A 12,052-nucleotide genomic window follows, 5' to 3' on the forward strand; every position below is an offset into this window, starting at 1 on the left:
ATTAGCATTCAGCTTTAATTATTCCCACGCAATTTTTGCTGAAATTGCACTTAGTCTAGCATTGAAAAAAAATTTGGGCCACCCGATAAGGCAGAATAAGGCATGAACTACTTTTTCATGCTTTGTTGTCACTTCAATGTACAGTAAATAATGTTTCCGCACCTCCTCGTAGGAGAGACGGAGAAGCCTTGCGTAGTCAAACTGGAGGACGACTCGGTTCACGAGGAGGACGAGGAGTTCCGCCTGCTCCTCGGATCGCCCAAGAGCAAGTCGCCATACGGGGCCTCCATCGGCGAACAGAAGGAGGCCCTGATCAAAATCACGGACAACAAAGACAGTACGTCACGAAAAACGTGATGAACCAAACCCTCAACAGGCGGACTCACTGTTTTCTTCCTGTTTTAGAGCCCATCATTCGCTTCGCTGAGATCAAGTACAGCGTGCGAGAGCCGCAGGTGAAAGGTGACGTCGCCTTCGTCAGGATCCCCATCCTGCGAGCCGGCGATACATCCAAGGTGTCGGTGGTGAGGGTGCACACCAAGGACGGCTCGGCAACCTCCGGGGAGGACTACAACCCCCTGTCGGAAGGTGAGACCCCCTTCCCCCCCCACTGGCCGCCTTTTTAACGCCGTGTCACAGTACGGACGGGACACGCTTGTCACTAAGCAGTGGATGAAGGCTGACATTTTTCCCCAGACGTGGAGTTCAAAGAGGACGACAAGGAGCATTTCGTGGAGATCGAGATCCTTTACGACGGCCAGCGGGAGATGAGGGAAGCCTTCACGGTGCACATGAAGCCCGATGACAACATGGTGGCAGAGATACAGGTGACGGCGCATAGCTACAAACGCGCGAAAATAGCCCGGCAACAGCTGGCATTGCTGTCAGCGCGCTCGAACCACTATACCTTATAAAAAGCTTTGGAATGAGGCAGGAGGTGGGGTCGAGGGTTAACATTAGATGCAGCTAAAAACAGAATGTAAGCCACCGCGTTGAAATAGCCCAACTAAATTGTGATCCGAGTTCCATTCAAGGCCGCATAGTCCTTATAAAAAAACATCTGGAGCGACATCACAGGAGGCACAATTATATAACACAGTAAGTAGGCAGTGGTTGGGGAATCGTAACAGCGTAAAGGAGAAATTGAATTTTTTTAAATTTTGTATCATAATGTATTTTGTTCGTATTGTCATAGTAATGTATTATATCGGACTGTAACGTAACGTATTGTAATTTTATTGTATTGCATCCTATATTATGTATCGTTTTAAACCGTATCAAAATATATATATACATCATAATGTATCTTATTGCAATACTGTATATTGTATCGTAACGTATCGCATAGTCATGTATTGTATAGTAATTATCTCATCGTATTGTACCGGTATCGTAATATATATTCTATCATAAGGTATTGTATGGTAATGTAATATATTAGATTGTATTGCATCGTAATGTATGGCATTATGGAGGACCAAAACTGCCAAAATTTTAAATAAATAAATGAGTTAATCTGAAAATAAAAACGGATCTAAAAAATATAATTCAAAAATTAAATACAAAAAAATAAATGGAAATAAAAACAAATATATATATAAGTAAAATAAATACAAAAATAAATGTCGAAGTAAATACACAAATAAATATATAAATAGAATTAGATATCAATCAATAAATAAATCACCAAATCTGCTCTCACATTTTTTTTTTCATTATTTATTTAGGACATAATGTTATTCAAATGAGGGGGCGGTCCTAAACATATCTTGGGTTGGACTCCGAAACGTTGCGAACTATGGAGGACCAAAAATCCAAAATAAATAAATAAGAGTGAAAATAAAAATGGATATAAAAAATATGATTCCGAAATAAAATAAAATAAATAAATACAAATGGAAATAAAAAGTAAAAGTAAAGATAAATAAATAAAAAAAATGATTAAAAAAATAAAAATAAATGTGGAAATAAAAACTAAAAGTTGTGTTCCTACAGCTAATCTTCTGAGTATTGTTGTTGACAAGCATGCCTTGCCTGCTAGATGAACAAAGCCATCGTGTACATCGAAGAGATGGACAGCGTGGCAGACGTCACTTTCCCGGCGGTGCCCCACGTGGTTTCTTTGCTCATGTACGACGATACGTCCAAAACCAAAGACAACCCCAACCCGGTCAACGGCTACCCAGTGGTGTGCGTGACGGTAAGTGTGTTTTTGATGGCGTATTGCCAAAAAAGAAATGTTACCGGTTTGTTATTGTATCTTTTTGTAATGCGCAGTCAATTAAAACAAAAGAGCCGAAAGACCTGATGGGAATTCTCACATCTCAAGATACCACTGTCAATGCTTTCCTGCCTTGTAGGCCTGCAACCCCAAATACAACGACTTTGACAAAACCGGATCCATCTGCTCGGCGGAGAGCATCAACGACACCCTCACCCAGTACCGCTGGCTGGTCAGCGCCCCCACCGGCTCCGACGGTGTGACCAGTCCTATGAGGGAGGTGGACACCAACACCTTCTTTACCAACACCAAATCCATCACCTTGGATTCCATCTACTTCCAAGCGGGCTCCAGAATCCAATGCGCCGCCAGAGCTTTTAATGCCAACGGGGACGCTGGTCTGGAGCTTTCCAGTCCCATCGTTGTGATCAGCAAGGAAGAAGGTGAGTCACTAGCGTGTTGGACGTATCCACGGTTGGAGGGTGTCGAGTTTATCAACCCGAACCTCTTTGCAGGCATGTGTCAACCGAGGATCCAAGGCACCGTTGGAGCTGAACCGTTCTCTGCAAAGATTCGCTACACGGGCCCAGATGACCCGGACTTCCCCAATCTCATTAAGCTGACTATCAACATGCCCCATATGGATGGTGAGGGAACGCATTCTTCAGGGGAAAAAAAAACAAAAATTAGGAATTAACTCATTCACTCCCAGCCATTTTCACTGGAGCAACCCCCTTTGCTCCCGACTGTTTTACTGGATTTTGTCTGATTTTGCAAGGCCCACAGAATGGTACCAACCAAAAGAGTCTCTTCTTTCATCAGGAAAAAAAATATTTCTATCTGTTTCCGTTTTGCAGAAATTAGCATTAGAATATAGCTAAGTTTCATCATTACTCACAAACCTGTTCAAAACACTGGGGAAAAGAGCTTTTTTTGCAACATGGCCCTTGTGATCTCTTATACTCTCTTGCCACCTGGCAGCCGTTTTTTGTAATAACTACCATTGCTTTAAGCGTCTCCTTCAGGTCAGAGGCTGCATCAAAGCCTTCTGTATGCTCTAAAATAAAAAAATGAAATAAAAATACGTATAAATACGTTTTTGGGACTATGGCAATATTTCAAATAGAACGTTTTTATACCGCGACCCGACCCCGGATAAGCGGAATTGAAGACGGAACGGAATGTTTTTATACGTTTTTGGGAGCAAATGAGTTAACAGACTACAAATTAAGGGTGTCGGGCAATTAAATTAATTTAACCCTAATTAATCTGATCACTTCATTAGTTAACTCACGATTAATCGCAAATTTTAGATTTGTTTTAAATGTACAACAAAATGTACAATAATTTTTTTTCTTAGTTTTCTACTCTTGTTAACATAAAAGTGGAAAAAATGTTAAATAGAAATATGGCTGCATCTTTTTGTGAGTGATACAGTAATGCCTCTAGATGGCATAATTGCATTTGTAAGACGGTGACAGCTCAGTGCATTTTTCTTTTCATAATAAGAGCTATCTAATTTTTAACAGGAAGTAACACATTTTTAAAATTGTCAAATACAACTTAACCCCAGTCCCCACAAATATATGCTTTTTATTCAATTTATTACTGCTAAATTTTGACGTGGATGAGTCTGCTGCGTTGCAACTGGACTTTCCCCAGTACAGGCTTTCCAAGTAAGGGAGGGGTCATTAATAGCGTGTTTAAAAAAATGAGTACCATTAAAGGAACTTTAAATTAACTCAAAATTAATGCACTCATTTTGACACCCCAACTACAAATACTTGGTCATTTTATATTTTTCAGGTATCTGTACTTGACTTAGACAGTATTTACTTTTCTGACCCTTAGAGTCCATTATTTTTTTCAAAGCCAGCACTAAGTTAAATAAAGGAGCAAATCCGCCATTTTTTTTTCAAAGTTACCATGATGGGGTTTATATAACGTATACATAAGGAGATTTAGTCTGTATTTTCCCACACAATTATTTGTACTTCCAACAGGCATGTTGCCGGTGATCTCCACCAGACCCATGTCCAACTTCGAGCTCACCCTCAGCCCCGACGGCACCCGCGTGGGCAACCACCGCTGCTCCAACTTGCTGGATTTCAACGAAATCCAGACGGGCTACGGCTTCATCACTGACGCCACCAAAAACCCAGAGATTATCGGCGAAACGTCGCCCTACCAGTACAGCAACGGCATGCGCTCGTCCAACTCGCTCCGCTTTTACCGGAACCTCAACTTGGAGGCCTGCCTCTGGGACTTCACCAGCTACTACGACATGTCGGAGTTGTTGAATGACTGCGGTGGCTCCATAGGCACCGACGGACAGGTATGGAAAAAATATTGGCAGAATGTTAGGAAATAGTTGAGTTCAGTTGACCAAATTTAAGATTTATGATTTTTTTTTAAACTAATTAATCGCACAACTTTCTGTAATTAATCGCAATTGCAATTAATTACATTTTTCTACTTCTGCTTCTATTTTTTGCTTCAATGCTTGTAATAGATATTTACTTGAGTAAAATCTTGAAATTCATGTAAAATTATCAAATAGAAAGTACAATTAATCTCCAGAGTTAACGGGGTAAATTTTCATTAGTTCTGTCAAACGATTATTTTTTTAAACTAATTAATTGCACATTTTTCTACTTCTGCTTCTACTTTTTCCTTCAAAGCTTGCAATAAATATTTGAGTAAAATCTTGAAATTCATGTAAAATGATCAAATAGAAAGTACAATTAATTTCCAGAGTTAAAGGAGTACATTTTTATTAGTTCTGTCAAACGATTATTTTTTTTTAAACTAATTAATTGCACATTTTTCTGTAATCAATCACATTTTTCTACTTCTGCTTCTACTTTTTCCTTCAAAGCTTGCAATAGATATTTGAGTAAAATCTTGAAATTCATTCAAAATGATCAAATAGAAAGTACAATTAATTTCCAGAGTTAAAGGAGTAAATTTTTATTAGTTCTGTCAAACGATTATTTTTTTTAAACTAATTAATTGCACATTTTTCTGTAATCAATCACATTTTTCTACTTCTGCTTCTACTTTTTCCTTCAAAGCTTGCAATAGATATTTGAGTAAAATCTTGAAATTCATTCAAAATTATCAAATAGAAAGTACAATTAATTTCCAGAGTTAAAGAAGTAAATTTTTATTAGTTCTGTCAAACGATTATTTTTTTTAAACTAATTAATTGCACATTTTTCTGTAATCAATCACATTTTTCTACTTCTGCTTCTACTTTTTCCTTCAAAGCTTGCAATAGATATTTGAGTAAAATCTTGAAATTCATTCAAAATTATCAAATAGAAAGTACAATTAATTTCCAGAGTTAAAGGAGTAAATTTTTATTAGTTTTGTCATACGATTATTTTTTTTTAAACTAATTAATCGCACAATGTTCTGTAATTAATTGCAATTAATTCCAATTAATCACATTTTTCTACTTCTGCTTCTACTTTTTCCTTCAAAGCTTGCAATAGATATTTGAGTAAAATCTTGAAATTCATGTAAAATGATCAAATAGAAAGTACAATTAATTTCCAGTTAAAGGAGTACATTTTTATTAGTTTTGTCAAACGATATTTTTTTTTTAAACTAATTAATCACACAATGCTCTGTAATTAATTGCAATTAATTCCAATTAATCACATTTTTCTACTTCTGCTTCTACTTTTTTCTTCAATGCTTGTAATAGATATTTACTTGAGTAAAATCTTGAAATTCATTCAAAATTATCAAATAGAAAGTACAATTAATCTCCAGAGTTAAAGGAGTCAATTTTTCTTAGTTTTGTCAAACGATTAATTTTTTTTAAACTAATTAATCGCACAATGTTCTGTAATTAATTGCAATTAATTCCAATTAATCACATTTTTCTACTTCTGCTTCTACTTTTTCCTTCAAAGCTTGCAATAGATATTTGAGTAAAATCTTGAAATTCATGTAAAATGATCAAATAGAAAGTACAATTAATTTCCAGTTAAAGGAGTACATTTTTATTAGTTTTGTCAAACGATAATTTTTTTAAACTAATTAATCACACAATGCTCTGTAATTAATTGCAATTAATTCCAATTAATCACATTTTTCTACTTCTGCTTCTACTTTTTTCTTCAATGCTTGTAATAGATATTTACTTGAGTAAAATCTTGAAATTAATGTAAAATTATCAAATAGAAAGTACAATTAATCTCCAGAGTTAAAGGAGTCAATTTTTCTTAGTTTTGTCAAACGATTAATTTTTTTTAAACTAATTAATCGCACAATGTTCTGTAATTAATTGCAATTAATTCCAATTAATCACATTTTTCTACTTCTGCTTCTACTTTTTCCTTCAAAGCTTGCAATAGATATTTGAGTAAAATCTTGAAATTCATGTAAAATGATCAAATAGAAAGTACAATTAATTTCCAGAGTTAAAGGAGTCAATTTTTCTTAGTTTTGTCAAACGATTAATTTTTTTTAAACTAATTAATCGCACAATGTTCTGTAATTAATTGCAATTAATTCCAATTAATCACATTTTTCTACTTCTGCTTCTACTTTTTCCTTCAAAGCTTGCAATAGATATTTGAGTAAAATCTTGAAATTCATTCAAAATGATCAAATAGAAAGTACAATTAATTTCCAGAGTTAAAGGAGTAAATTTTTATTAGTTTTGTCATACGATTATTTTTTTTAAACTAATTAATCGCACAATGTTCTGTAATTAATTGCAATTAATTCCAATGAATCACATTTTTCTACTTCTGCTTCTACTTTTTTCTTCAAAGCTTGTAATAGCTATTTATTTGAGTAAAGTCTTGAAATTAATATAAAATGATCAAATAGAAAGTACAATTATGGATTTCAGGTTGGCTAAATAATTAAAAACGGTTCAATATAGGATCATGGGAATGTTGCCAAGAGCATGTACACTTTGTAAGACTTTAGTAATTTAAGTCCCAAAAAGACATATGGTTGCGGTTCCTTTTGAGCTGGACTTGACCCCAATATTCAATTTTCCCAGGTGCTCAACTTGGTCCAGTCCTACGTCACCCTGCGCGTGCCCCTCTTTGTGTCCTACGTCTTCCACTCACCCGTGGCTGTTGGCGGCTGGCAGCACTTTGACCTCCAGTCGGAGCTCAAGCTCACCTTTGTGTACGACACGGCCATCCTCTGGCAGGAGGGCATCGGGAGCCCGCCCGAGTCAGAGCTGCAAGGTAAGATCTGATGCCCCCCCCCCCCCCCAATAGCATTCACGGTACGTCGTTTTAATCTCTTGAATGAACCTCTGCAGGAGCTATGTACCCCACCAGCATGCGCATAAACGAGGAGGGCCGCCTGGTGGTCAACTTCAAGACGGAGTCTCATTTCAGGGGACAATTTGTTATGACTCACCCAGGTAAGACATTGAGAGTGGTCGCTCTATAAATGCAGTCTCCTATTAGATTACCCTACATCCTCTCTTGGGTTATTTCTGGAGTTCCACACTTCTGGGGGGAGGAGTAGAGGGGGCTTCCGGCGTAAAAGTACCAGGTGGCATCGGAGCAAATGTCAGCCAGCGTTTACGGTCCAAGAGGCCAAGACAATATAAAAGGTCAGGTTATAAATATGAGGGCTTTAATGCTATACGTGTTCACTTTTTAGGGACCAGCGTGTCTTCCATGGTGATATGCGCAGACCACCCCAGCTTGACCTTCACTTTGGTCCTTGTCAGGACTGAACCCACCCACAACCAGCCCATGCAACAGTGGAGTTTCGTCTCCGACTTCGCCGTAAGTCGGAAAACCACTCAAATATGCTTGTCACATGAGTCAGAACGCCGACAAGACGCAGGAATTGGGAAACAGTCTTTACATACAAAAATACAAAGTAACAACAGAGAGCAATGTTGGATTCAGATGACCTAAAAAAAAACACTTGATGGAGAAACCTTGACTAAGAACTTTGATTAAAAGAGCAGGACTGGATGAATGGAAGCATCCTCAAACACAGGCAAGAACCGCTTGGAAACCTCGACATCCTGAGAGAAAATCAACTAAGGAACCTCAACATACTGACAAAAGTGTCATCTCGCTTTAGGCAATGCACATTTCTATATGACAGAATAAAAACGTTTATGACAAAAACAGTTACAAGACAAACTGAGCTTGACCATAGCAACCGCATAGCAACTGACAACATAATAATCAAAAGGGACATAGTAACAGCAAAACAACAACAAAATAAGAGTGATTAGACAAACTAAGAGTGGCTAGTACATGATTTTCATAAGGGCCATAGAAACTACAAATATCATAAGGGGCACAGCAAAAGACATAATCATCAAAAGAGACATAGTAACTGCATAGCACAACAAGAGTGATTAGACAAACTGGGTGGCTAATACATCATCATAAGCAACATAGCAACTGCATAGCAAGTGGCAACATCGACAGGGGCATAGTAACTGCATAGCAACAACAAAATAAGAATGACTAGACAAACTAAGAGTGGTTAATACATCGTCATCATAAGGGACATAACTGCATAGCAATTTACATAATCATCAAAAGGGACAAAGTATCTGCATTGCACAACAAGAGTTAAGATTAGACAAACTAAGAGTGGCTAATACATAATTATAAGGGACATAGTAACTACTTAGCAAGTGACATCAACATTAAAAGGGACATAGTAACTGCATATCATCAACAAAATAAAAGTGACTAGACAAACTAAGAGTGGTTAATGCAGGATGAAAGGGGCTGTTAATTACCAATTATTTGTTAACCGAGGGGTTTATTGGTCCCTTCCACTTTGTTGTAAATTCTGCCATTCAGCTCTTTGTTAGAGAACAGCAAGTTACAACATGTGCTTTCAAAAATTTAGAAAAGGTCAAATAGGTTGAAATGTCACCTGAAAGTCGAAAGTAGGATATTTGCAAATAAAAATGAAACTGAATGATTTTGCATTTTGATCCTTTAGGTGCGGGATTACTCCGGGACGTACACAGTGAAGCTGCTCCCCTGTATTGCATCCCCTAACGGAGAGTTCAGCATCCCTCCCGTGTGTCATCCGAGGGAGCCTCTGACTTTTGATATGGACATTCGCTTCCAGCAGGTAATCAAACAATTGAAACCAAATTCTCCGAACCTAAAAATCTTGATCAAATTTGATTTTGGTGTTCTCTTCAGGTGAGCGACCCAGTAGCGGCCGAGTTCAGCCTCAACACGCAGATGTTCCTGCTGTCCAAGAAAGAGCTGTGGTTGTCTGACGGCTCCATGGGCTTTGGGGAGGGCACCGATGCCGCCTTTTCAGAAGGTACGACACTCCCACCTGATGGATTTCAACCAGCATTGCGGCTGATGAGGCTCACAATGAACATTTCTGGTCTTTGTAGGCTCGTCCATCTACGGCCGAGTGATGGTGGACCCGGTGCAGAACCTGGGAGATTCTTTCTCCTGTAGTATTGAGAAAGTGTTCCTGTGTACCGGAGCCGACGGCTACGTTCCCAAATATAACCCCACCAATAAGGAGTTCGGCTGTCTGGCTGATTCCCCCTCTCTGCTCTACAGATTTAAGATCCTGGTAAGAACCTGAAGGGGAAGTCAACCTTACACATTTCTGAACAATAATATGTTATATGTGACCTCACTACTGTAAACATGACATTCTGATTAATATTCCATTTGTGGAATATGAGTTATGCGGCAAAATCCAGCCCCCCACCCCCCCCCCCCAAAAAAAATCCAGACGTTTTTATCCATCTCAGGAGGCGGCCATTTTGCCACGTGTTGTCGAATGAAGGTTACATCACAGTTGCTCAGAGCTCAGGCAACGACCAATCACAGCTCCAAAAAAACAAAAAAACAAAAATGAAGACGATATCACAGTTGCTCAGAGCTCCGGCAACAACCAATCACAGCTCGCCTTTTTAATGAAGCTGAGCTGTCTCAGCCATTTTTATCTATCTCAAGAGGCGGCCATTTTGCCACCTGCTGTCGACTGAAGATAACATCACAGTTGTCAAGAATGTTTTTTTTTTTTGTTTCACCCAGCAATAGTTTTGAATGATTTTCATTTCGCCGCTTCTCAGGACAAGGCCCAGCCAGAAACTCAGGCGACGGCGTTTGGCGACATTGCCTTCAAGGCCACACTGGCTCAGGACACGGCTGGAGGTCTGCCTTTGGTCAAACAACCAGGATCCGATGGCTTCGCCCTCTCCTCGACTCCGCTATTCCAGGTACGGATGGCTCCGTTGCTAAATTATTCCCAACCACTGGCATTTTCATTAATTTCAACAAATCGACAGTCCGCCCTGATCGCGTCCAATTCAAGCGTGTTCGTGTGCCATGCAGGTGGCTGCAGGTCGCGAGTGGTACATTCACACCATCTACACCGTGCGCTCCAGAGAGAACGCCAACCGCGGCAAACGTAGCGTGGACTCCTTCCACCACAGCCTGTCTTCCGCCCCGCGACGTCAGCGCCGCGCCGCCCACGACATTGGCGCCGACAACAACCGCGGCACCAACATCCAACACATCGCCCTGGACCGAGCCGACCGCGTGGTGGTCAGCCAGCGCCAGCCCTGGTCCCCGAGCTTGGAGCGCGAGCCTGCGCTGGAGCGCCCCCTAGTGGGGAGCTCCAGCAGGGAGGCCCCGGACAGCTGGACCCTTCCCATGATCGTGGGTGTGGTGGGTCTAATCGTCCTGGCCTGTCTGATCGCCGTCGTCGTGTTGCTACTGTTGCGGCGCAAAAAGAAGGAACAGAGACAGTTCCCGTCCTACGCCACCTCGTCATCTGCCGCCTACAACCGAGGATCCACCAGAATGTGGGGCGGTTCGGATAGTTCCGAGGTCTAGAGGTTAGGAGGGCCCATCCATCGGTCCCCTTACCTATTGACTATGATAGTCTCCTCCACCACTGTGCCTTCATTTCCCAACTTGTATAGCACTGAAAACAGTACCAGAACCACTTGACGGGGCCCCCAATGCCAAAATCCACTTTTGTGAGGCCCTGAATGTTTTTCATCTAAACTGATGAAAATTATGATTGAATTCAAACTTACAACATGCGGACGGCGCTAACAACCAAAGCTACAAGATTTTATAGATAGATACTGTAGATCCTTCCCAACATCCATAGTTCTTCAAAATCACTTCTACGTTCATATTAGCCAGGTCTTTGATGTCATCTGGTGGCACCATAGGGTGAGCATAAAAATACGCCGAGAGCGAATTAATGAATAGCAAACTGCGACTAGGACGGGTGTTCACTGTATATAATGTTGAGCAATGTTGGGTTAACATTTCCCGAGGTTGTTTGTAGACTTGCATGGGGGCCGAATTATGGGTGGTGGAGTAATGGGTGTCTGCAGTTGCCCTTTTTTTTTTTTTTAGACTTGTAAAAGGTCCCCTCTTCGTTCTTATTGTTTGCAAATGCATGAAAAGTAAAAGAGCAAAAACGCTAACTGTATGTAATCAGCTCAGGCAGCCTTGACATGACAGAATTTTCAAGTTTACTGTTTTTTTTTAAGTTTATTATTATTATTATTACAACATTTGACTGTGTCTCATTGACTTGGAATGAATGTTATTGGAAGATGACCTCATTGAATGCTAATGTAATGATTGTTATACGTCACTAAACACACACACTCAGTATCAAGGTTTGTAGATATTGTAGTTTCTTTTTGCAAAATGGAGAAATTCATATTTTTGAATAAAATTGTTGAGACTGTGGTTTAAACCATCTCAATGTGCCATATTGAAATGTTGTGTCTTCTTATTCTGGCAACATAATTACATTTTATCTTAACAGCATAATTGCCTGAAATGCAACGAACAAGAG

The 12,052-nt window shown here is 39.6% G+C and overlaps 1 protein-coding gene across 1 annotated transcript in view; it reads left to right on the forward strand.

The window, feature by feature from the left end:
- frem3 (Fras1 related extracellular matrix 3) overlaps positions 1 to 11,974 on the forward strand; it is a 41,651-nt gene extending 29,677 nt beyond the window's left edge. Inside the window, exons 10-24 of the mRNA XM_077570956.1 lie at positions 173 to 337; positions 406 to 588; positions 697 to 827; positions 2,042 to 2,200; positions 2,361 to 2,664; positions 2,737 to 2,868; positions 4,225 to 4,556; positions 7,248 to 7,440; positions 7,518 to 7,622; positions 7,868 to 7,995; positions 9,188 to 9,322; positions 9,397 to 9,523; positions 9,603 to 9,790; positions 10,299 to 10,445; positions 10,561 to 11,974. Of these exons, the coding sequence (XP_077427082.1) occupies positions 173 to 337; positions 406 to 588; positions 697 to 827; positions 2,042 to 2,200; positions 2,361 to 2,664; positions 2,737 to 2,868; positions 4,225 to 4,556; positions 7,248 to 7,440; positions 7,518 to 7,622; positions 7,868 to 7,995; positions 9,188 to 9,322; positions 9,397 to 9,523; positions 9,603 to 9,790; positions 10,299 to 10,445; positions 10,561 to 11,064 (2,933 nt within the window). The 3' untranslated portion in view covers positions 11,065 to 11,974. The remainder of the gene's footprint in view (positions 1 to 172; positions 338 to 405; positions 589 to 696; positions 828 to 2,041; positions 2,201 to 2,360; positions 2,665 to 2,736; positions 2,869 to 4,224; positions 4,557 to 7,247; positions 7,441 to 7,517; positions 7,623 to 7,867; positions 7,996 to 9,187; positions 9,323 to 9,396; positions 9,524 to 9,602; positions 9,791 to 10,298; positions 10,446 to 10,560) is intronic.
- Positions 11,975 to 12,052: the final 78 nt, after the last annotated feature.

The sequence above is a fragment of the Vanacampus margaritifer genome, chromosome 7, assembly GCF_051991255.1.
Source record: "Vanacampus margaritifer isolate UIUO_Vmar chromosome 7, RoL_Vmar_1.0, whole genome shotgun sequence".
NCBI classification, from domain to species: domain Eukaryota; kingdom Metazoa; phylum Chordata; class Actinopteri; order Syngnathiformes; family Syngnathidae; genus Vanacampus; species Vanacampus margaritifer.